The 26,897-nt window shown below is 42.1% G+C and overlaps 1 protein-coding gene across 2 annotated transcripts in view; it reads right to left on the reverse strand.

Annotated features, from left to right (window-relative positions):
* The window catches only part of SYTL2 (synaptotagmin like 2), a 62,505-nt gene extending 35,906 nt beyond the window's left edge, over positions 1-26,599 (reverse strand). Inside the window, exons 1-2 of one of the 2 annotated variants that reach the window (XM_075742442.1) lie at positions 26,523-26,599; positions 8,344-8,783 (exon numbers count right to left, since the gene is read on the reverse strand). In XM_075742442.1, coding sequence (XP_075598557.1) covers positions 8,344-8,444 — 101 coding nt within the window. In that variant the 5' untranslated portion in view covers positions 8,445-8,783; positions 26,523-26,599. Of the gene's footprint in view, positions 1-8,343; positions 8,784-25,987; positions 26,009-26,522 lie in introns of those variants that run through there. The other variant, XM_075742443.1, reaches the window with a different exon arrangement.
* Positions 26,600-26,897: the final 298 nt, after the last annotated feature.

Below are 26,897 nucleotides of genomic sequence, written 5' to 3' on the forward strand. Positions count from 1 at the left end.
CTCTATTTCCCCACTAGTTCCTTTACAACTGACTCCTCTGGCTGATGGGCCTGGTATGGCAAGAAGTGACAGAAGCTCACAGCAGCAGACTTACAAACTACTACTTTTGCCTTTTCACCTTGACAGCAATTGACTTGTGTTAGCTTGGCTTACTTGTTTCTTCAAGAGAAGTATTTAGCGTCTCAGTCCCATCTTTTGAGGAACTAAAAGCAACATAAATATTAGAGCTATTCCCAGGGATTCCCAGCCACAAATAAAGAAGATTTTCATTATCAGAAAGACAATTATTTCTAGGTCTTGGCAGGTAAAAAAGCTTTAAAGAAGCCTGCATTCACCATCATAGACTTGTTGCAAAAACAGCTGCTGAAGTTACATATGGGATTTTTTACAAAGCTACTTGAATTCTCCAGCTCTGCTATGAGCAGGCCTCAGCAGTACTATCAAACTGCTTGCGCCGTGTGGGTCTGTTTCAGTGCTAGGCATTAGATTTAGATTGTGGTTTACCTTGAAAGGAACTGTGGAGAAATCAGACTGTAGCCATGGTTTTCCACTGCTACATACGCCTCCCAGCACACCACAACAGGATTAGAAGCCAACAGTTGATTCTACATCAGCTCCTCAGTAAACAGAAAGAGGCTAACCAAGTTGTCATTATGTTATTTTCCTCTTGGTGACCAAAGAACTAGTAGGCATCCAGATTAAGATTCAGATTGCAGGCTCAGTTGCCAAGTTTGTAATTAGGAGAAAATGCAATAACGGCTTGACATATGATGTAAGCATGTATTCTAGAATCTCTCAGTGGTCTGTTAAAATGCCAGTTAGCCTATGTTGCAGTTTTCAAAGTGAAACAGCCTAAATTTATAATACACCTAGTGCCTGTTTCTTCTACAGAAATGTTAAAATCAAGAAAATGAAGGTACATAGTTAAAAGGAATTCACTCTAAAATCCTCTTTTAAAGTAAGCCTGAGTTCCCCCATTACTTAATATGGTTATTCCACTACGCCTAGGTGAAACATTTTCGATGGCAAGATGACAAATTTTTCATCCCACTAGGGCATTAAGTACATGCAGAATTACACTGAATAGGCATACACAAAGCAACTGTCAGGCACTCTGCGGGCAAAAATACATACAAACAAAATACATCTACATAAGTATTAATTGGGTTGTTTCCCCCCACCTCCGGAACATCTGACAGTGGGCTAAATGACACGGTACCACTGCAAGGCAGGAAACCTGCTCTGATATAATCAGTCCCTGTCAACCTTCCTATCAGCAAATCCAGAATGGTTTATCTTATGCTTTGTAGGCTAGTGTAATACCTCGTTGTGTGTTTGGGCAAAGTGATAATGACTTTTCTTTCTTTTTTAGAAACAACAGTATATAGCAATACATAGCTGTATCTAAAACTGTTCAGCTATACCTCCTCAGTGTCTCTTAATTCCTTCCCCGTACCCTCCTTATTCATAGTCTGTATTACAAAAAAACACAAAATTTGAAAGATTTGGCAAATGACATCTTAATAACTTCTTTTACTGCCTTATTCCTCAATCAACCACTTAAACTGAGCTTTTTGGACAAGAGAGTCTGTGTGGTACCAGCACATTCTGGGATTTCTTGTGACAAATTGAGAAACATTTAAATCAAAGTCTATGTTTGGCTCAGAGACAGATTCATTAGCATCTCACACTCTGTTCTGAACAAATGAGAAAAGCACCCTGGTGACCGGTGGAAAAATAAAGGCTCTTTAAAGCCTGACACCAGCATCTTATCTACAAATTCACTTCCAAAACCTCTCTCCTGCAATGAAATACCAAATGAATGGAGAAGGTGGAAGGAGAAAGACTTTTGAGGAATTTATCTTCAATTCTATTTGCTATAAGCATAACAAACTCTTCTACCATACAAAAAGATGACAAAGCACTTAGGTTCTGGGTCACCTTCTGAATACAGACAAGAGAAACTTTTTGTAGTATCACTCATGCAAGAACAGGAGTAAAAGGTTATTAGACCAGGCATTGTAAGTGTCAGACTTGCTGATTAGATTTTCTTTTTTTTTTTTTTTTTTTTGAGAGTGGGAAACAGCCATAAAAGGTTTACAAGGCAAAAGGAGTAATTGTTTAAACATTCCACTTTGCATGAGCATGCCTCTTTAGTCTGCACATATCTAGATAAGGCATAGGAAAAAAAAAAGTCTGTCTGGCATTTGTTAGAGAACTACACCCAAAACGTTTTAATGGGCAATCCCAAATTGAGAATATGGATTATTCCTTTTGCATGGTAGATGCACATGTATGATTTTCATAAAGATCAGTTACAGTTTGATTGGTTTAAGCAATAAAGCAATCTAATTTTAAACTGGTTGAGGGCTATACTAGGAAGAATAAAGGAAACCAATGGGGTTATGCAACCTTTCCCCATCCTTGTCATCATGACACCTCATCAGCAACACCTCTTTAATCCTTGCCTTTGGGGTCTCTTTGGATGGCAAGGTTTTGGGTAGGTAGAAGTAGGTGGAGACATGAGAAAAAGGCAATCTAATTCTGTTTGTAGTCATGCAAGTTCTTCCATTTTATGCCCATTTAATAGTCTGGGCATGTTAGGTCTACTAACAATACACTGATGAATTAATCTGAGCTAGCATCTTGCTTTTGGGTCCTTGGAGAACTAACTAGGCTGTAGTCAGCACAAGTGTTCATGACTAACATGACAAACTGACATTCTTCTGAAGTCAGAAGAAAAGACAGGCATATCCAGGCCTGGAGCATTAGAAAGAGTTAAATGTTTGTAGATGTGAGACAAGTCAAATGATTTTGGAGAGGAAGAAGTGAAAGCAGGAAGCTCCGTTGCCCATTGTCTTCACCAGAATTCGGAACCCAAACTATGAACCCAACTTCTTTTGAGCAAGTGTCTGTGAAACACCCTGACCAGATTAACCCGCTATACATCATTTCTTTCCTAGAAGATGGCCATACGTGGGGCAGACTGGCATGTTGTCCCCATATTTCATTTAAACAATATATACATTCTGCACTGAAGACCGAGCCCTTCATTTTTATATGTATGTCTACTATGACACCTGCAGTTAGCACTCAGACTTATTCTCCTATTAGTAGTTGTACTGTCAAGTTTGAAGTAAGTTTCATTTACAAGTACTATGCTATAAATCACATAATTAGATACTCCCTAGAGAGACACACAGTATATGTAAGTTTGTTTAGGCATTTCTTACTATATGGAAGCTTAACTTTATTCCATTCAGGAAATCTGCAGCAAGACTCTTGTGGTCAGAGAATACAGGAGGTAGGAATCTTTTGAGGTCTGTCAGCCTTCACAGTTTCTGTTAGAAATGAAACACAGCGGAAGCTATCTCAGCCTTCCACTGTTTAGTTTGTCTGCTTGTTTTAAAGGATTTGCATAGAGGCTCCCCAACGGCCTCCCCTCCCTCTTCATACACAACCCAAGCAAACCTGCTGTGGAAAAAAACCAAAAAACGAATAACAAATCCTTCACAACAAAGGAACAGCTATCCTTTGACAAAAAACCTTTGGTATTAGAGTCAGTCTGGACAACAGTACAAGACAACTTGAATCTGGGGAGGATAGGTTGCTAGAAAGTACGTGCATTTGTTCACAGGTTCTGCTCAAACGCAGTGTTCCCAGTACTTTATAGGCTTTAAAAGGAGGTGTATAAAGTGTAAGAGCAGCCCCGATCAAATGACAACCCACAGGACACATACAAGCAACTATAAACTAACAGAAGAGCCTGCATCATAGTTTTCTTCACATTACCAGCAAGGGCATCTCCAAGAAAATGATGCTGTGCTAAAGAATAGGTCGCATTTTAGGACTTCAGGCAAGCTACAGATCAAGACTAACCTACTCTGAAGATAAAGGCTTCAGTTTTGCACTCAATAATACAACACAGTCCCAGGCACAAAGATGTGCTAGAGAGATCTTACCAAGATAGTTTTTGTACTGTAGGGATTAGAAATTAGAAAGCCTTATTAGTATCCACTTTTTCCTTTAAGCACACTCTTCTACCATACAAAATAAGCTCCATGCACCCTGCTTCACTAGCTGTTCCAAACCAGCATCATCCAGTCTACTAGTAGACGAGTTAGTCATCGATACTGGGAAGAAAAGGTATTAGCCCAGTTCCCAGTATAGTCCAATGCCATGTCCATTATCAAGACCAGTAAGTAGGGTCTCTTCCTCAACCCCAGTTATCACACCAGATTAAGATGAAAACAGTCCTGCTTTTCTTACTAGCTCTTTACAAGGTGGGCCAAGACCAAATGATTGTGGCAGCTTGGTATTGTCTACATAGGTTAGGTAACTAGGCACCAATTATTACTTCAAAATTTTGAAGTATCATTCTTTCTCATTGCCATACAATGCCTAGGATATCTTTTTTTAAAGCTAAATCTCTGTAAAAACGTTCATTTTACCAGTTTCCACCCCTTTGAGGACACACTTTGAAAATTTCTAGAACATTTGGAAGAAATACCCTGGAGGGAGAGCACAAAAAAATGGGTAATTCTTTTCAGAAACAAGAAAGTTAGCTTTGACAGCACCTCCAAGAGAGCATCTCTAAACTCTATCTTCAATCAGCCCTTTAAACTTGAACTGGCACCCATGTTCAAAACCATCTCCAAGAGCCTTATCCTGTTAAGCACACCCTCAAAACTGTAACATCTAACAGAAAAGTGTTTTATGAAGATTCTAAGAATGTATTTTGGTGACAGTCATTGAATGTCATTTTCACACTACAATGGTAAGTCCAGTTCCCCCAATGCCAATATTCAGCTCACCCCAATACCTTAAATGTATCCCATCCTAAGAAACAAAAAATACCACAAAAAAAGTCTTTCCTTCTAAGAGTCGACAATACAAGGAAATCTACCTTGGCAAGTGACTGAAAAGCATATCTGTTAAAGCAGACCAGAAGCAAAAAGACATTTATTTACACTAAGGTTTCAACAGCCACGCACTCCCACTGAACACTATGAGAAAGGTTAAGCATATGTAGCACCCGGCAGAATCAGACCCCTGAAGCCTTCTCTTTTTTTGCAATGCCACACCAGGGGCAGTGTATGTATTAAAGGGGTTTGGCACACAGCAGTCACCACCCACCACACAAACAACCCCACGGCAGAATTTCCCTATTGCTAGCCTCCTTCGGTTTACACAAGGAGCAAACACTCCCAAGCACAGCCCACAGCAGCATTGCCAGGAGGTTCTGCTGGGAAGGACCAATAGCCACAGCAGGGAACCCTGTCCCAAAGGTGACCGCAACAGCTTTCTGCCTCAGACACGCTGGTGCCAGGGGCCAGCCACTCCACCACAGAAGAGTCACCCAATCACAATCCAGACCTTCAGATATATTTCTGTTTTATGTTACTGGCTCCAGAAAGGGCCCAAAAACATGTTAATTCTGAACTACACAACTATAAGAGTCAGGGGCTATGCTGAAGCTACTGCCAAGAAATTCAGTTATGTGCTTAGCCTGCTTATTTGTTCAATACCCAAAACCCACCTGAGCAGGGTATATCAGAGATTCCTGGACAGGAATGAGGAAAACAACAACAAAATAAGTCAGCAATATGCTGGAAAACAGCTTCTAGTCTTGACAAGCTGTCACTCAGCTCTTCCATTTTCTGCTGTTTTTCCCCTCCCCAGCAACACTGCCATTCAGGGGCTGGCAGCAGCTCCTGCGGTAATGAAGCAGAGAGGGGCATCTTCTTGCACTAGGAATTAAAAAGGATGCAATGTCTTTTGATTTACTTGCATCACATCCTCTTGCCATCTGAGATTTCTTCATCACCCTTTCACCCATGAGAAGAAAACGTCCGTATCCCCTTTCCTTTGGGACAGACCTCAGCAGAGGTCAAAGAGGAAGCAGGCATGCTGTTGCCAAAACGATGCTGTTCCTGAAACTATCAGCCCGATTCAGACCAAAGCAAGAGGAGCCGCAGGATGGGGCAAACACCTACTACAGCACTCAACAAATCAAGAATTGTGGCAGACTAAGGAGGATGTGTGAGCCAGGCTAATTGGCACACTTTTCCTTCAGATAAGCAACATTAGGAGCTGTTAGCAGAGAAGGGACTCCATCAGGTGATTTGTAAAATTCCACTAGGAAGTTGCTCAAAGAGAATTTTGTCATGTTACCAGTTTGACCATGCTCCAGGAGCGTGGCACAGATTATTAGAACACCCTTCAAACCTCAGGATTTCTTCTAAAGGGAAAGAGATCACATTAAAAGACTTCCATTATATACACATACAAACAACACTTTGTCAGGGTGTGATGTTTGTATGATGACATTCGATCCTAACTCTTGGAATCTTCCAGGTGTGCAAGGCTGTAGAGTTCAGACTAAAATACTGCATCTCCTTGGATGGAGATAGAATTCAGCTAGTGTTTTAATATCTAATATATAAAAAGCAAGCTCCATGTGCCACATCTATGAAGAAAAATCAGTTTCATATATAAGTTTCCAGCTTCTCAGAAGTTATAATATTCAGAAGAGACATTTTATCGTAGCAACAAATATGCTGATTACAGGCTGCTACAACCTGCAGTCCCTTGCATTTTCCACCACACCCTCTTGAACTAGAATTACAAATGGCAAAAGCAAAGTTATACAGACAAAAATACTTGTCGACAGCCCTTTCAGACCACTACTGAGAGTGGCTTTTTTGATTTTCTGTTCCAGGAAGGGTTCCTTTCCCCAGATACTGTTTTTAAATTGACATCTACAATTACTTTCCCTGACCTCTTTCAGACATGACACTGATGTACCATTCCAAGACTAAAGCCAGTATTTTTCTACCTACAGAAAAGAAAATGCCCATTTTGTAACAGCAAAGTCAGTTTTTTTCCTTTTTGAAGCAGGCGACAAAACTATGTGGTGAAAATATCTTCTCCTCAGGTTGCATTAAGATAGTGGAGAAAAAAATTGGGAACATTGCCTGTAATGATTTTACTTTCACTCTTCGGTGAAGCAATCACCATGAGAAGAGAAGCCTTTTTAACAAGGAGAAGCTACTGGTTTGCCCTTTATTGCTCCTACACTGAAAGGAGCAAGAGGAATAACTCAACAACACGCTGACCACATGCTGACCAAACCACCTCAAGACTGCACAAGCATACACAGCAAAAGGGAACACTGCTCTTGGGACGAGTGGCAAACTGCCATTTCATTTGCTTCAGGGTACGCCTACACAGAGGGCATTTGTCAAAAAGTATTTCTCAGCAGAAGAGAAGCATCAGATGCATCATGGTTGGAATAAGTTCAAAACATTTAAATAGGAAATACTTCTTCACGAGGAACATCACAATGAGAAAGATTCCTAAAGATTACTGAATCAGTGAGAGAAAACCCTGTCTCAAAGACCTGTAAACATCTATTTGTGTTACATCACTTTGACCTTTCAGCATCTGAGGTTCCTTTTTTCATTATTCAGCCACTTGTCATTTTGTGTACGGATATCTTCCTTCACATTGAAAAAAAAAAAAAAAAAGCCTGACTACTAAAATCCTCATTCTTGAGCAGGTAGCCCAAGCTACCTTCTGAGTATTAGCTGAAGCCACTATTCAACTGCTATTTGTACTTGTGTAGATGGCTTTCTCAAAGTCATCTGAGCAATGCTGCTTTCAACGCATACATCTCTATTCACGGCAGTTACCCTAACTAGCTCTAGGACAACCTCCCAGCACACAAAACACTCCAGAAAAACAATACATTGCTCACTCTATGACACCACAAAGAAAACAAGAAGCAATTTTCTACTTTAGCCACAGATTGCAAGGACTTCTCTTTGCAATGGAGCATAGCATTGGTACCTCCTCTGGACTGCAGCTCCAACACTCCCCAAATTTGAGGTAAAACTTCATCACTTAGACATATTGCTACCTGCATCCATACTGACTTTTTTGTTTGCTCGGGGCGCTAGTGCTCCTTTTGAAACAAATTCCCTCTTACTATGTATCCGTTCAGTTTGCAGAGGTTTTTATATTTGCAAACCAAATCCTTTTCTGAGGAAACCGAGCCAGCTGCATAGCAAGCCAGATGCGTACCAAGTGTGCTTGGCCCCTTAGGGAATTGTAAGGGTCCAAATCAACAGTGTTTTGGCCAGTAACGAATCATTTGTGTGGTAGAGGCATTTCATCCAGGGACTATACTAAATCTAGCCCAGAGTAAAAATCTCCAAACCACATATACTGTGGAATATGGGGCCCCCAGCAACAACTGTTACCTACTCCCATGCTGTGAATAACTCAGTACATGAACTGTGTAGGTCTTCCCAGGACAAACCAGGGCACTAAATCCCTTACCTGACTCTCTCTTCTTCAGCTCTTTTAAGCTCTGCATCCCGTTGCAGCACTTTCATTATCGCCTCTTGTTCCTCCTCTGTTAGGAAGCTTAGGTCAATCATCTTGTGTGTGTAGGGGATGGTAAAGTGTCCAGGAAGATCTTAAATCCTGCTGAGGAGGATAGTCTTGTAGTCTGCTTTAAAGGTACGGAAGAAGTCTTTTTCAGCAGGCACTGAGAAAGCTGGACCAGGTTACAGTCAGTGGTTTAAAGAGCCCCACGTGTTGCTTTCTTGCAGTAGAGTATGTGCATGCTTCCCTAGATGCAAGACTTCTGCGAAAGCGTTGCATTCCTGCTTGCCATTGCAATGATGTCTCCTCAGCTTGTCCTCTCAGCTCTGCTTCCTGGAGTAACAGTTCATTGACCCAGCATATCCAGTGTTTAAGAACAAACAAAACATCCCCTAAAAGAGAGACAAGGAAGAACAAGCTGTGATATCAGGGATCAGGGAAGTAGATGATGTAGACATTTTTTAATTAAAAGAAACAAGTTTTTCACTGTGATTAAGCTACTTTGTGAAGTTCAAATGGTCACTTCAAGTCAAACCTGTTTTACAGGCCTCTTGAACAAAATGGCCATGAAAATATATTCCTTTCCAAGATAATGACTCACACCCTAAAACACAGAATCAAGTGTCATTCCAATTACAAAATTTTAAAATAAATGCATTTTAAAGTTGTCCTTTAAGTCAGAAGGACAATTTGGAGGAGAGAGGGAAGGAATAAAAAAATAAAATCAAGAACACCTATCACATCCATTTACAGTAAAAAAAAAAAGTGTAGTCACAAGTATTGACATTATATTCAAGAACACACAAGAAATCTGTGTCTATGGTTATCATACGCAGATAGACAAGAGCCAGATCTCTCTGAAGAAAAATTTAATGGTGCTTGCAGCCCCGATTCACAGCAAAGCAGTAGAGTGAGGCAGTCCAACATGCATCCACAGGGTTCACCTTCTGCCAGCATAGGCCTGGATCACATCCACAAACACTCTTCACAAGGGCTAGAAGTTGGGTTTTGTTTATTTAAAGAAAGATTGCCTGAACTCCAGGAACAGAAGACATAAAGGGAAAAAAACCAACCCACCGCACACAACCACTTGGGCTAAAACTCACGAGCTTGCCATGCTGGTTTACTTATCACTAGCATATTTCTAGGACACCATTTTTGGCAAGTCACCAAACAGAACAAAAGAACCATCCTAATAGGACAAGCCACTGAACTTTTGGACCCTACTCCACTGCTACCAAACTATGTGCCTTGCCCTCCACACCCATCTTCCCACTCCAAGTCTTCAAAGACTCCTTTCCCTTTTCAGATCAGAAAGGCAGCAGTCATCACAAGCCCTGGAGGAAAACCCCTTAGGAAGTTGTCAGAGAGCTGCCAAATGCAACACGTTGCAGCAGTGAGGTGGGAGGAGGCTGGCAATGTATTAGAGGAATTTGTATGCTTCTGTTCAAGACTTAGGGAGTGTGTTTTCAAATTGGTGCAATGCCTCTTTCTGCAGGATTTTGTCTTCTATTTGTAACAAAAATACATATTGCTCATAACAGCTTCTCACAACCTACTCAGAACTAAAAGCAACAGGTTTAAGAGATTTTTTCCTCAGAATCCCCCCAAATGGGAATTCTGTAACAGACTTTTGACCAAAATACTCTTTCCTCCAAAACACACAACACTCCTCACTGAAGGATCAGGTACCAGGCTTACAAAGTCAAGTTCCTCACAGTAAACCCTTTAAACATTCTAGAAGCTGCTGGATGGAGTTAGAACTGCTGTGTTGTTCTGACTAGTTATCTTGAGGAATGGAAGTACTAGTTACCAGAAGGAAGGGAACCATTCGAGTCATTTCCCTTTCCTTTGTACCAGCCTCTGATTTGTGAAGGAAAGTCAGGGTATCTATGGTCACCATAGGCTGCAATACAATTTAGTTTACAAGATATAAATGTAACTTTTACTGACAATATTTTACCGCTAATAGTGTATAATTATGCCAGGAATATGATCTCATGTAGGGCAAATCACTGTTCTACAGTATATATGGAATAAACGTGAAATAATTTCTACATAACCATCTTGACTATGTGGAATTAGAAGTCATGCGGTAACATGAACCTCACTGCTTTATCCAAACCAAACTGCATTTACAAGCAGTAATTTAAAATACTGTTTTGCCTCTGTTTTACAGGCCATGGTTCCAGAGAACTATTCACTTACAAGGCAATCCCAACTATCAAAGGCAAAAACCTCTTCTTCAAAAAAACCTCAGAGGAATAAGGTGGGAGGGAGGGACAGCGAGTCAGCTGTATCCAGAGTCAAGTCTCTTAGTGCCTCAGAGTTACAGCACCACAGATGTAATGGAGCCAGAGAAAAAGAAACAAATAGCTTGAATTTAGTGTAAGCCTCTGAAGCATCCCTAGTGACAAACCTGGTGAGAGACAGAAGAGAAGCAGATGTTGTTATTGGACAGGTGTCTATTAGGTAGCTACCACCACGACCCTTTAGGTTTGTGTGTGTCCGCCTTAGGCCCTTGCAGTCTGACACTACCATCTGGCAGACAGGATACTGACATCGTACTGATCTAATGAGCACTAAAATCATGCAACAAGTCATTGCGCTTGCTCCCATAGCCACAGAGTTCAACCAGAAGATTCAAACAAGATAGTGGCACTGGCACTACTCAAAGGGAAACTTCATCTCTAAAGGTAACAGCATTTCTTACAAATGTACAAGGCAGCTGCAGCCAGGTTAATGATTATCTTCCCTACTAAAAAAAAAAAAAGTGCCCAACAACCTTCTGCATGTGATTATGCTTGGCTGCCATATTTATCTTCTCCATGATTCTCATTGTGATTTTGTTCCATGAGGTTGACATAAAAGTATCTTGAACAACCTGCCATCTGTAACTTTATTTATACTTAGAAAATGACAGTTTTATAATTAGGTAGAAGGAAAAAGTACTTACTGTAGAGCTACCAACAAACATAATACTAAATTTGTTGAGGATCTACAACAGTACTCCTTCAGCTTATGAACAGATAGGGGTATCTGTTTTTACTGTCATGTAGAAACTTTTCACACCATCTGATACACAAGTCAGCATCAGCAGTGCTAATCCAAAGCCCTAGATGCTGACTGGATGGATGGCATGTGCGCTACTGCCAACAGGCACAGAAGCTTATGTTGTAACCATAAAATATGGAAAGCTCTGCACTGGAATTATCAAGGATTTTTTTTCATGTATATCAGGCAAGTTTCCTGCCTCGGGCCAATCAAGTCTTAAGAAAGCTGTTGTAGGAATGATATCTTGCTGTGTCTTTATGTTTAAAGAAGGCTGAGGGAAGAAGTGTTATATTGTATATTAGATACATTTAAAAATAAAAAAGAAGTAGTTGGACAGCATTTACAAAATAAGCTGCAGGCTTCATTGATGTCTCACAGTATACAAATTAATAAAACTAGTGGAAGCAGAACTTCAGTCCTCTCCAAACCAACAACAGTTTGCAAGGGCTGAGTGTCCACACAGGCTGTGGGAGCAGCCTGCAACTGCTGCAACAAGCTGTACAAGTCCCTTGGTACCACCATTCTGTAGAGCAGTTTCTGGAACTAAGGTTGCACTCCCAACTAAGATTGTTTTCAGTGAGGTGCAAGATACCACCTATCCTGGCATGCTCTTAACCATTTTTTTTTTGTTTCCTCATAGCTACTATACAACATGGTTCCACAGTTCACAAAGCTGTGTTTCGCTAAGTTTAACATACTTACTATGTCTGGCTTAACTGGAGCACATTCTCCTCCCAGTTCTCCAGAGGAGAGTCCTGCATGAATTCTATTCTACTGATCCACTTGCACACATCCTATATTCACATTTACATGGTATCACATTAGTTGGTTTTGCTCCCAATCTAGGTTATGATTAAAAGTTTCCCCAGTCTTGAGTAGTATAGCTGAGACCCTTTAGGTTTCTTCACAAAGCTAACGATGTGATGCTTCAGTTAAGGCATGAGCGAGTACCTGAAAAACTGGCCCCTGATCTCACTAGATAAGCCGTTGAAAAAAATGGCAGTAATTAGTTGTGGTGGGTTGGCCCTGGCTGGGGACCAGGTGCCCACCAGAGCCGCTCTATCACTGTCCATCCTTCATTAGACAGGGGAGAAAAGGTACAATGAAAAAAAAACTTACGGGTCGAGATAAGGACAGGGAGAGATCATTCTCTAATTATCATCACGAGCAAAACAGACCGAACTTAGAGAGGGAATTCATCTTATTTATTACTAAGCAAAACAGAGTAGAGGAATGAGAAATAAAACCAAATCTTAAAAACACCTCCCCCCACCCCTCCCATCTTCCCAGGCTCAACTTCACTCCCGGCTTCAACCTCCGCCCCCCCCCAGCGGCACAGGGGGACGGGGAGTGGGGGTTACGGTCAGTTCATCACGCGGTGTTTCTGCCGCTTCTTCATCCTCAGGGGGAGGACTCATTGTTCCCCCGCTCCAGCGTGGGGTCCCTCTCACGGGAGACAGTCCTTCACGGCCTTCTCCAACGTGAGTCTCCTCCACGGGGTGCAGACCTTCAGGAGCAAACTGCTCCAGCGTGGGTCCCCCACGGGGTCACAAATCCTGTCAGCAAACCTGCTCTGGCGTGGGCTCCTCTCTCCACGGATCCACAGGTCCTGCCAGGAGCTTGCTCCAGCGCGGGCTTCCCACGGGGTCACAGCCTCCTTCAGGTGTCTCCACCTGCTCCGGCCTGGGGTCCTCCACGGGCTGCAGGTGGAATCTCTACACCCCCTCATCCTCCCTCCATGGGCTGCAGGGGGACAGTCTGCTTCACCATGGTCTTCACCACGGGCTGCAGGGGAATCTTGCTCCGGCGCCTGGAGCACCTCCTGCCCCTCCTTCTGCACTGACCTTGGTATCTGCAGATGTTCTTACATCTTCTCACTCCTCTCTCTGGCTGCAAAAGCGCTCTCTAACTGTTTTTCTCTTTCTTAAATATGTTATCACAGAGGTGCTGATTGGCTTGGCCTTGGCCAGCGGCGGGTCCGTCTTGGAGCCGGCTGGCATTGGCTCTGTCAGACACAGGGGAAGCTTCTAGCAGCTTCTCACAGAAGCCACCCCTGTAGCCCCCCCGCTACCAAAACCTTGCCACGCAAAACCAACACATTAGTTGATTGGGGTTTCCCCCCCCTTTAATGCATATCATCCATAGAGTGCAAATCACATCTTACTATGATAACAAGTCTTTAGTCACTGGAACCATGCTAATCACAAACTGAAACCAGAGCAGTTTTTAGTCTCTGCATAAATAAAAAACCCTTCTTTCTGTGTGTGGTGTACTTTGGCCAACCTCATGAGACCAACTGATACAAGTTACTGTAAGGCTGGCTTTCTGCAAGAGATTGGAAGCGCTGATTCCAAGCACAGATAGTAAAAACTGCTGGTTTAGTGTATAGCACCTGTTATAAGACCTAAGGCTAACAAAAAAAAAAAAAAAATCAATGCCTTGCTCCACTTCAAGTTACCCACTACCTCCACCCCAAGCTCAATTCTTTTGATTTCTTTTTTGACATTTTTTGCTCTTAAAAGCCAAGAACAACTGAGAGGTCTCAACAGTTTGTTTGGTGCTACTGCAAGTTCAATGAGAGGTTTTCCTTTTCCAGGGAAGTTTTCAGATCTAAGTTTCAAATAAGACTGAAAGGTCCATATCGACTGATTAAATCATGGAAATCAATTGAAATACCACATTGAGTGATTTCTGTCATGTGCTTAGACTAACATTTGTGAGTCTTTAGATATTTGGCATGATCTTTTTCTTAAGCATTAAGTTCAAGTGAAACCACATAAAAATCTTCCCTTTCATAAAAGATTTCTAATCCCTATAATAAACAGGAATCTGAAATTATGTTTTACGTAACTCATACATGAAAGCGTCCATGTTTTGGCAATAACAGAAAGAAGAACCAAAATATAGTTACACACACACGCTCTTAAGCTGCTCACAACTTCCAAATGCTTTAGGCCAGGCACTCATCCAAAAATTTTATTTTATACGATTTCTTAAAAACCTCTTAGGCAGTTATATACCTCTATTCCTTTAAGTAAGGCTTTGCATTTTTCTAGAACATAAGTCAACAGAAAGACAACCTTGTCCACAAACTTGTTTACCCTACAGTGTTCTGTTTACCCCCCTGCTCCTTTCTCCCAAGTACAAAAAGGGAATGTTAATTTGAATACTGCATTCCAAACATTATGAGATACCACATTAAGAGGTACCACAATCATAGTTTATACTTTAAAGTTTTTACTCGGTGTATGCATATGGGATGAAATGAGGGAAGAGCAAGAAAGAGGTTGGAGTAGTTTGCCATGGCTGATGTTAAGTTCATCAACAGGATCGGAAAACAAACAGCAAAACACTAGTCGGCTGTTCCTTCCAAATCAACAAGAGTTCTTTTTGCATGCAGAAACCTCATAATGTCCTAAATTTACATTGCAAAACTACTTTTCAAGTGCTTCTTGTACAGTAGGCCTAAGCTGCTAGAGCTTTGCTCCAGAGAATCTATCTTACTGCTTCTAACAAGAGGAAGAAGGTGACAGCCGATCCTACACTTCTGGCTGCTTTTGCACTCTATTTATGCCAACTCCTTCAGTTGAACAAACAATTACCCTGCAGGCCTGGCTGATCAGCGACTCCCATCTGTATACATCTTCATCCCATAAAGCATTCAGTGACAAGTAAACTATTGCGTCTTAAACTAGAGAGGGTTTCGGTTTATGCATTTGAAAACTACACATTGTCTTAACTTTATTTCCTCACTGGTACAACATATCGGCACTAGCAACCAGGATGAGTTGGAAGTCCAGACACAAGGCAACAGGAAGCTGAGGAAGACAGATAAATGGAATTGTGTAATATAACAATCTGGATCTGCAGAGAAACTCATTCTCAGAAGAGGAGTAACTAAGTTTGGCCTACACCCATGCTCAGGAAATAATAAACCTTTATTTTGAAGCAAGGAAGCCAAGAACATTAGGAGCAGTAAGAGCTTTGCAGAATTGGCCCCTACTACTCTGGGAGGTCACATTAGGCAGTAACAGTACCTCTGACAATGAGGTCTACAAGCTACAGCTTTGGAACAAAAACAAACAAATCATCACACTCTCCTGAACAAAATTGATTCTCCACTGACATTTAAGAGGTACAATGACAGGTAATTCAGCACCATCCTAGGCTTAGAGAATATAATTTTTCTGTAAATACATGAGGCAAATCCTACAAAGGGAGAACAGCTAATTAAGCTAAATGCCACTGTTGGCACAAGCAGTTTAAGACAATCATGACCATATTTGTGCAGAAGACCAGAGGACTATGGATTTCAGTTTGAGTAGTGGAGAAAGAAAAGCTGTTAACTTTCAAGAGGGACTTAAGTCATCATTCAAGAGATTTTTAAATGTGGTTGTCTGCTATGGTAAGGACTTAAACACAAGAAAGCCTGTTGCTATTTTAATTCTTGAAGCAGCAGAAGGGAAGAGATCATCCAGCAAGATATGCTTATCTGTAGCCAATCCAGCTGCTCTTTCAAGGGCTGTTATCAGAACATTTTCAAAATGGTAACAGCTAGGTATACACAGCATATCATATTTCCAACAGTTCCAGAGATTAATTTAGAGAACCGTATTTGCCAACATGTATGGTTAGTCAGTGGGAGGTAGAGAAGTTCTCATTTAGCTAGTTGTGAAGTGGAAGGTGTTGGTGGAACAGGGACCTTTGCAGATGTGTGGGATATTGTGGTGGGTTGACCCTGGCTGGGGGCCAGGTGCCCACCAGAGCCGCTCTATCACACTGCTCATTCAACAGACAGGGGAGAAAGAGTATAACAAAAAGCTTCTGGGTCAAGATAAGGACAGGGAGAGATCACTCACTAATTATCATCACGAGCAAAACAGACTGAACTTAGAGAGGGAATTCATCTTTTTTATTACCAAGCAAAACAGAGTAGAGGAATGAGAAATAAAATCAAATCTTAAAACACCTCCCCCCACCCCTCCCCTCTTCCCAGGCTCAACTTCACTCCCGGCTTCAACTTCCTTCCCCCCCCAGCGGCACAGGGGGACGGGGAGTGGGGGTCACGGTCAGTTCATCACACGGTGTCTCTGCCACTTCATCCTCAGGGGGAGGACTCCTCTCATCGTTTCCCTGCTCCAGCGTGGGGTCCCTCTCACGGGAGACAGTCCTTCACAGCCTTCTCCAACGTGGGTCTCTCCCATGGGGTGCAGACCTTCAGGAACAGACTGCTCCAGCGTGGGTCCCCCATGGGATCACAAATCCTGTCAGCAAACATGCTCTGGCGTGGGCTCCTCTCTCCACGGATCCACAGGTCCTGCCAGGAGCTTGCTCCAGCGCGGGCTTCCCACGGGGTCACAGCCTCCTTCAGGTGTCTCCACCTGCTCCAGCATGGGGTCCTCCATGGGCTGCAGGTGGAATCTCTACACCCCTCATCCTCCCTCCATGGGCTGCAGGGGGACAGCCTGCTTCACCATGGTCTTCACCACGGGCTGCAGGGGGATCTCTGCTCTGGTGCCTGGAGCACCTCCTGCCCCTCCTTCTGCACTGACCTTGGTGTCTGCAGAGTTTCTTACATCTTCTCACTCCTCTCTCTGGCTGCAAAAAACTCTAACAGTTGGTTTTTCTCCTTCTTAAATCTGTTATCACAGAGGTGCTGATTGGCTTGGCCTTGGCCAGCAGTGGGTCCGTCTTGGAGCCGGCTGGCATTGGCTCTATCAGACACAGGGGAAGCTTCTAGCAGCTTCTCACAGAAGCCACCCCTGTAGCCCCCCCCCCCGCTACCAAAACCTTGCCATGCAAACCCAACACAGATATCTATAAGGCAACACTGAAGTTGCTCTTACAAACACAGCAATGCTTCATTTTATTTCACTAATAAACATATGTGCTCTTCTGTGCAATATTCATTACAATACAGTTAAGGAAAGAATCTACTTATCTGCAATTATAGGACCAGGCAACTGCTCAAAACAGTCACAATAGGTGAAAAAAGTTAAAAAATATGATCTACAACAAGCCTTGCTCACACCTTTCCATTCCTCAACAGCACCAGGATGATCCCTGTTGTTTTTAACCTGCAAGACAGCTGCAATCTTAAAATATTCCTACTGACAGCCTTATATAATGATCTTCAGCCAGCTGGAAGAAGCAGTAATGTGGTTAGGGTAACACAAGCACTTAAAAATTCTGCTTCTCTCCAGGAATATCTGCTTTGCTGGTCACATGTCTCTGCCTGTGATTTAATTTTACTCTTGGTTGGTAAGAAGTCAAGACGTCCATCACTTTGAAGACTATACAGGCAATTGTTCTGTTTTACACAAAATTTAGTCTGAATGAGAGAGCAAAATGTTAATAACAAAGATGATGATAAAAGTTAACAACTGAAAATGGGAAGAAAAAAATAGTAATTTCCCTTGGTTGTGGCCTAATCCCTCTAATCACATATGGCAGCTTGCCATTTCTTTCATAGGGCTTGGATATTGGCAGCAGTGCCTAAGAATGTCAATCTCTGTATCTATTATGGTATACAATCATTAGGCCAGTGGTTTCAAGAAGATGTGGTCTCTGGAATAAGAGATTCATAAATTAAAGAGCAGCCTAAGAGAGACACAACTAAACTTCTTTTTTCCCCTGTGACCATTGGTTTTCAGAGTACTACAGATGCCACACCATTTATTTTACATTGCCATAAGTATAAAACTACTAGAAAAAAGAAATTTTGAAGCAGCTTCAAAATTAGAGATCCCAGCAAGTTAACATCAATAGCATCAGCATATCTCATTATAAATTCTGAGGTTCTTCAAATATAGTTGTATTTCCTTGCATATCATACCATTGGCACTTTGTCATGGTTTAATCCCAGTAGGCACATTGTTTGAATTAATAATATTTCATTTGCAAGAACTTCATTCTTCTAGTTGCTAATTATTTTCATCAAGAGTTACAACACAAAGAATCTTTTCTCAGGATAAAGGACTTCAAATATAATAATGAAGCTGGCCTTCAGATCTCCGATCTCTGAAGGGAGAGCACTGTCCATTGTGCAACAGTTATTCTCATCTCCCTTTACAGAGGGACTACAGACTCCCTCCAAAAGCAGAAACTTGTGAGGGGTTCACAAGACTCAAACTCCCATTGCCACCTTCTCATTCTTCATGTCAGCATTCTCATTAGACCAACACAGGGTCCAGTCTGAGAGAGTGTTTTTGTCTTGTTTGAAAACAGATTTAAGCAAAACAGTAAAATGTTTGAGAGAGATTTGAAGGAAACCAGTTACTTGGTGGGAAGTCATCTCCTGATCATACATACGCTTATCAGACACACTTCTGCATTTAATGGCTAGCTCTTTCTGAATGTTTTCCCAACATAATTAGAAAGACAGATTCAAACCCTAGCAAGGGAGTTCCACAAGAAACAGCCAAAAGATTGCCCTCCACCCAAAACCTGAAACTCGTAATGCAAGTCATTAATTAATTCTTTAAAAAGGTTTTGTTAAGATGCCAGTGGCTTCATTTCATTTTACAGGAAAGAAGTGCTCACCATCTTCTTCTGGAGACTCGCCATCTTAAATGTACAGATTCAGTACGGAACAAAAGAGTGAGAAGCGGCCAACAGCACCCTCCATTCCCTTCTCAAACTTTTATTGAGGGGTGGAAAACACACCTGCTCTTCCTCTCATCCCTAGTGTCCCACAGAGAGCATTTGCATATAACCAGGAGCTGCTGAATCCCCTTTTCTTCCCTTGCCCCATTCTTCCAAAAAACATATGTATTCAAGTTTGGCCCAGTGCAGAGAATGCCAGACCTCAATCAACATTGTTTTTTGATGCGAGTCAAACAAACCCACCCTTTTTGTACTAGGAAGTCCTTAAAAAAAAAAAGAAAAAACATAGAAAGGCAAAACAAAACAAGATCAAAAGACTAAAGTGGCAGAATTCCCCCAGGCAGACTGTGCTTTGAGTACACTTCTCCCTTATTCGTCTTTGGCTTTTTTTCACTTAGATACTTGTATATATGAGAAAACTGAAAGGAATTTTCCCAAAAGATATTGGAACAAGGAGTCTCTGCCTGGTTTCTAGTTTTCCCTATTGCAAGTTCATAAAGGTAACTAACCCTATATTCCCCTCATCTTTGATTAAAAAAAAATCCCAGATTCTGTGAGCAGTTACAGCCCTCAGTAAATCATAACTAGTGATTTACTTTATTTTCTTCCTAGGCAGGTGTTCACAAAGTCTTTGCTGGACTTGCAGGATGTTTTCTACATTAATTCCCTTGATATGGTTAGTCAAAGAGTAGTGCTGCAGAATTGATAAAAAAAGAAATCTGTTGTTAGACATGTTGTTCTTGGGTTTAGCAAATTTTATCTTTAAGCAAATCAAAGTTACAATGTTCCCAACACAGAGGTGTTGACAAGTTTAGACACTGGAAACTTCAGGGGAACTATCCTACTTCCCTACTACTCTGCTTTCTTGCTTTCCTACTATTTAGCAAGTACTTGGGTACTTTTTACCTAGAACTGTGTTCTGGAAATTGTACCACTGAAGAATGGAAATGTGCAAAAGAGTACAACCAATTAACAAGTATTTCCTATCAGTGGCTACTGGGAAGTGACACACTTCCTGCATCTTTGTTAGATAATCTTTTCTATATGAAACCAAAAAACACTGAGCTGCAGTTTACACAGTGTAGTCCTGACTGTTTGCTAACGCACGCTTTCTAACAAGAGGACTTTACTAAGGGGCTGCCAGTGTTGATGCAAAGAAACTCATGTTACAATTAGCAAGCATGGATTTGCACTCAAAGACTAATGCTCACTTTGTCGATGTGACAGTAAGATATTTTGTAGAGCAATTTCAGTCTTGGACACCAATTGGAAGACTCTTAGGTACACAGTTTCTGAAGAAACTTTGAAAAGGTTCATTTCAAAGCTTGTCCATATGACTTCTCTGGTGATTTTTATCCCATTGTTCTGGAAATCTATTGGTATATATTGCGTCCCTGTGAATTTAAGAATCCCCACTCTCACTCCTCATGTGATTGGAGGTGATGAACTAGTTGATCAAGGACAGCCACCATCACAGACAAAATTATTTTCCTCCACTATGCCTGTAAAACTAGGAACCCGTGGGTTAACAGGTTGCACCTTCTATGCATCACTTTGATCTGCTCTAAAGCACTGTCACAGCCAACTGCTCAGGTCACTGGTGGGAGCCCATTTCCTCAGCAGGAAGGTGCACAATACAGCTTTGTGGTTCAGGTTAAGCACAGAACTGCCAAATCAGGAGGGCAACATTTTACGTCATTTTTGCCTCCTGTGAGGGATACCACTGATCTCAGCTTCGCCCAGAGCAGCTTTGCCTGTAGCCCAACACAAAACCGAGATCACTCAGAACATCACAAAAGGCACTCCATCATTCTCTGACAGGATTAACTGTATAAACAAGTAGCTGTAGGAAACAAAATCATCCCTTACTCACCTAAATCACTAATTTGTCACTCCTCTCCCTGCTTTTCAACCATCAACCTTGCTATAGTAATTACAGCTCTGTTTAATTGATCACTAACGTGCCTAAAGAGACAGCAAACAAAACAAGCCCTTTGGCTGTCCTTTCTCACAAGATGAGTGACTAACCACTGACCTTAGACGCTCACTCATGCAAGTTTTTAAGGTTAAAATTACCCACCTAATAATTGATGTAATCTGAAGGCTACTAAGAAAGTTTGCGTAAATTAATCCAGTCCTTGCTACAGTAACTTAGGCACATGCCTATCTGAAAACAGGACCTTACCCAGAATCCAGTTACTGGCAGAAATCAGGTGCCAGAGGAAAAATAATGTTCTTTAGGATTCCTGCAGTCAGAAATAATAAGTAAGCTAAGGAGAGAGGTGGGGAAAAAAGCACTTTGGAGAAGTTTCCAGATAAGTTAAAAATACCAGAAAAGGGTAGTCTACAGTCAGAATCAGGTCTCATCTCAGAAGTTTTTATTTTGGAGTTATTGTTGGGGATTTTTTAATAGATAGATTAAAAAAAGCTTACTACAGCTTCCTATTAAGAGGAAAATCACTGATGTTCCCACACATAACAATGTTTTAATTGCTAGCCCCATAACATGAATATTCCATCTGATAGCAGGTTCATTCTGGCTAAGTTGAAACCAGCAAGCAGCAACGTCAGAGTCCTCCTTAATAGTGATATTAAATTGCAAAAATAACAGGAAGCCTATCAGCCATGAAAGCTTCACTCACAAGATTGTTTGCACTGCTGGGCTGGGCTATATCACGCAAAACCCAGTATTTTTCCTGACTGGTACAAGTTTCACTGAATGCTTATGGCCAGATCCAAACAGAATGCTCAGGCACCAAAAAGCAAGGTGCGGTATGATGCATGGTGTGGTGTCAAATCACACTCCATGAATGGGATTGGCCCTGTGAATGCTGCTGAATAGCGTGGGACAGGAAAGAGGGAGAAGGTGTTTGTGATAGAAATTGTTTCTCAGACACAGGTAGCAAAATAAGGAGTTTAGAGTTTGTGAGGCTGGGGTTTGGAGTATAACGCCTGTCCCTGAACAGGTATTTAGTTTTGCAGGAGTGGCTCATTCTTTAAGAGCATAGCTATGCAAGGTATTAGCAGCTCTGTCTTGCCCAATGGCTACAGCACATACTCAGGAAGCAGCCAAAAACAGAGCCCCCAAAACCACTTAACCCAAGAGGTTTCAAACTCACATCCCCTTGTTTACTAAAAATACATGACAGTCTCTGAAGGGTTCACTTTTAACCGTTCCTAGGGCTGCGCTACCAAGGATTAAACCGCCCATCACACAGAATGGCCGTTAAAGTGATGTCACAACCTCGCAAGCAGAAATAAGAACACAGATCTACTTTCTCTCGGTCAGGCCACTGCATTATAAATCAAGCTCGCTCGCTCTCTCCCCTTGACTTCCTCCTCATCCAGCCAGCCCTGCATTCCCGGCTACACAGCAGTCCAGTAGTTCTAGTAGGGCAGAGGGAACAGGAGAGTAACCCCAGGGTATTAATTTTTAATCCAGGTCTCCTAATCTCCAGACAAGTACTCTAAACACTATGAAACATGACAAATTTAATGACATTTCCACTAACAAAAATTATCCCAGGCTTGAAAAACAAACAAGAACAACCCACAACTCAGAGAGCTACAGACTCAAGCAATAGCCAGGTGGAATATAGGCAACCTGCAAATTCAGCACAGTCAAAAAAAACACTGTAAATTTTCTGTGGGCAGGACCAGAATAGAAGGTCAAGGGCTCACTACTTCTGGTTGTTTGTTAGATTTCTGCCTAGAATGTAGAATATCTTTTGCTTACAGTGCCTAAAGTGCAATTACACAGAAGTTTTGGATCTCACCCTAATTTTTTCATAAATGATGTTCTATTTTTAATGCTATTTTTGAATCACATAATCCATTTAAATTCAGTAGAGAAGAAAAGCACAAGGGTAGATTTTAACATCTAAAAAGCTGATGGTCTAAAACCATTTCTAACTCAGGAGTTCTTGAATACGCTGATCTACTTCTGGAGCTCTAGTTACATGGCTGAGATTACATGGTCTAACTGCAGTCCATCCAGCCTGTACAGAAGTAAATCACTGTCAGTTTATCAGACAGAATCAGACTGATCGTAACACTGGGCAGGCAGTTTCATACGGAGTTTACCGATATGCAGTTTTTGATCCTTTTGTAGAACAAAAGCATCTAGCAATGAGTCTAGGATATTGTTGTGCTAGTTACTCTGCAAATAACCATCTCCTTTGTTCTCACCTTTACTTTTATTTATTTACACACAGATATGCTATATATAGAAACAGACACAGAAATGCAGAATCTCCTTGACTGGTGGAGAGAAAGAAAAAAAAATACTTTTAGAAGATTTATACTACAGAGGAAAAGAAGTATAGCAAGATGGAGGGAAAAAAAAATGTCATGTTGATCATTAAATTGGTCAAAAATAGTCTGGCATTATCACCCATATAAAGAGCTATAGCATAAGAAGAGGAGGGGAAGTATTCTCTTCCTGTTGTCTTTCAATGCAATAAACAGAGTCAAGTTACATATAGCAAGGAAACCTTATACCATGAAGTAAGAATCTAGCACAGCCAGTTGCTGTACCCAGGTGAATTGGAATGACTCCCTACCACAAGAATGAAGCATGAATAAGTCTGCTAAAATCAGCTGTCACTCACTTTATGCCAAAATAAGCTAAAGAACTGGAGGCTGCTAACACGGCAAATGCAACATCACTGGTTTGACATACCATAAATCATAAGTGTTCTGGCATTGGAATCATGGAATCATTTAGGTTGGAAAAGACCTTTAAGATCATCGAGTGCAACTGTTAACCTAATGTTGCTAAGTCTACCACTAAACCATCTCCCTAAGTGCCACATCTAGGCCAAACTAAGGAACCTCCTTAAATTGACTTATGAGTAACCTAAATAAGCTTTAAATGCAACAGGTGATGAACTTTGAGCACCAGAAGGTTACCTACTGCTTTTAGCTGTTATCTGTTAGGTCACTTATCCTGGATGAAAAGCACTTGCTGTGCAGAGAACAAATTGGTGGAAAACAAGTTGCTATTGAATGAAGACTGACTTCCATAGGACAGAACCATCACTTTAATTAAAGAAATATAAAATTAAGCATTTTTTCCTACTGAGAGACTACAAATTACTTTTAAATTTCCCTGCAAATAATGTTTTCTTAGCAGGTTTTTGTTTGAAGTCTGCTATATTCACCACTGGGAAACCCGATTCCTTTTTGCAGGAGCACAGAAAACACAATACAGGACAGAAAGCAAATAATTCCTTCAACCTCATCCCACTGTTTAGCTTCCTAGTTAAGCTGCCTTTTTTTTTTTTTCTTCCCCTCTCCTAGATGCAACAGTTAAAATCTCACCTTCTGTGGAAGCATCAAAGGTCTTCCCCAAGTACTGAATTGGAGCAGTACTTCTACCAGGGAATCTGACAAGTATCTCCCACAGAATAACAGGAGTTTACTCCAGAGAATGTATCTGTCCATGGTCTCTACCCAGTGCTTTAGAGAAAAGATAAATTCACCTTTCTGGCATTAACTTTCGGGGCAATGGAGTGTTGTTTACTCTGGCCTTTGTCAGCATTGGTAAACAAGAACAAGAATATGTATTTTACTGAATTTTAAAAGCCTGACAGTGAAACTGGTAATGTGTTATTCTGGGCTGCAAGAGATGCTGGAAGGAAATTTCTTTAACAAGAGACAGGTCCAATGACAGCTTCAGAAAATTCAAGAACATGCTCTGCAGTCAAAACAGAGGCGTGCTGCACCCATAAGGCAGATGCAGAGTAAGCAAGATGCTTATTATTTCCTTGCCTTAAACCCAGACACAAGCACACTAAAATATGGTAATTGGTAAGAGTGCATAAGCATTTTCTAACATTGCAACATTACTAGTAGTATTTTATAATATAGCTATGCATAAGTATATAAATAACACGTAAGTGCAAATGGACAAAAACTTTCAGTATACTTGCCCAAACAGCGCACAGGAAAATGTGCAAACAGTAAAATCTGCAAGATAAGAGCAAAGGATGTAGAGTGGGCAGAAAATGTCAAGTAAAACCAAAATAAACCTGCAGAACAAAGAGGAGAGATTTATTTTGAAGGATTATTCTGGTTCCATCAGCCAAAAGAAAGATGCCTAGCAAACCTACAGTAGAGTCTTATTCCCCAAAATAATGTGAACTATGTCGAAGGCACATAAGATCACCTCCTTTTCTCCAGGGAGGCAGCAAAGTACATAAAACACTACCAATAAGCAGAAAAAGATGGTAATTTATAAAAATCACAAAACGCTCACTGATTCCAGCTTCTCTTGCCAAAGAGCTCTCAAGCACTTCACCTTTACCTCAGCAACTGAGACCATTAAGTTCTGTAGTCATGAGCGCTAAATATAGGGCATCAGCTCCATAGCAATGTATACTCCTAGGTTTACTACTACTTATGGATGTGATTGTTAAGAACTGTTTAGAAAATTGTTAATGTATTTAGTAAAGTGGTTTGATTCATCAGTCTTTCAAACACTCCATCATACTTTGATTGCTTCTTTTATCCAAGAAAATCAAGTTTCTTTTCAGAGCATCCTGCCAAGCATGTTTTAAGTCCCCTCCCCTTACACTTTTGGGAAAATTGAGAAATACTTGTCTTGCCACTTGATAATCTGTCCCCAGATTTATGTGACCTTTATCCTGCAACAGCAATCTTATAAACAGATCCTTCTGCTCACACAGGAAAGACACCGCCAAGTGCATTAGACCTTAGGGCCAGCTCCAATTCTGCAAGCCACTCCAGAAACAGGGTGGAAGACGCAATTATTTTAGTGTTTCAGAATGAAAGTATTTACTATTTACATAAAAGTCATTAACATCTCTCAACTGAGATCTAAGCACCCTCCTTAAATAAAAAGAGTCTTTTTATTAAAAACAGGCTTCTACAGAAGGTAGGTGCAGGTAAGTTCGTACAGTTACTCAGCTCTCACCAGCAGACAGGAGCTCCCCTCAGCACAATAAGGATGTCTCGGTACTTTCCCCCTTTCAGGGGGTAGGCTGCAGTTCTTCACACCGGCTCCCGAGATCGGTTCCGAAGAAAGTCGCTGACAAGCGGCGCTTTCCTCCGGCTTTAATAGCAGGGGCTGGGCAGGGGAGACACCTGTGAGAGCTCCCCCGCCCTCAGGCGAGCGGCCCGGCCAGCTGACCACAGCGAAAACACCCAAGCACGGAGCAGCCCGGCTGCCGAAAGCTTGGAGTCAGGACTCCTCCGCTGCCAACAGACTCATCCTCACTCTGTTCCAGCACTGCGACCACGGGTGGTTTTCATGGTTTTGTTTTAAATCTCTGAGTCACTCCATTAGCAAGACACTCCTACCACCCCCCAAAACCCCTCAGGGCAGCCTCGTCACTCCCGCCGCCTCAGCGAGCGGGGGACAGCGCAGCACCCCGCCGCCTCCCCGAACTCCGCAGCCCCCTCCGCGGGTCCCCCAACCATTCCCTCCGGTCACAGACAGCGCCAGTTACCTCATCCCAGCCAGCAGCCACTGCCCCACACCACCTTCCCGCTGGTCTGAGGGGAAGGGAGGCGGTGGGGAGGGGCGGGGGGGGAGGCAGCCCCGTCCCGACGCCGCCGAGCCAATGGCGACGCCGCGTTCCTCAGAGGGGGCGGTTCCCCGCGCCTCGGGCCCGCCCTCCACCGCCCCCGCTGGGGCCGCGGTCGCGTTCGTGTCACCCGTGGCACCGAGGGGGCGTTGTGAGGGCTCGGCCCGGGGCGGTGAGGCGGTCCGCGGTGCAGGGCGAGTCTCAGCGGGCACTTCTGAGGGAGAAGCTGGTGGAGGCGGGCTGGCTTCACAGCGGAAAGCTGGTGTTTCACATGAAGTCCACGCAGGGAATATCAGC

Source organism: Balearica regulorum, chromosome 1, assembly GCF_011004875.1.
Source record: "Balearica regulorum gibbericeps isolate bBalReg1 chromosome 1, bBalReg1.pri, whole genome shotgun sequence".
In the NCBI taxonomy this organism is placed as follows: domain Eukaryota; kingdom Metazoa; phylum Chordata; class Aves; order Gruiformes; family Gruidae; genus Balearica; species Balearica regulorum.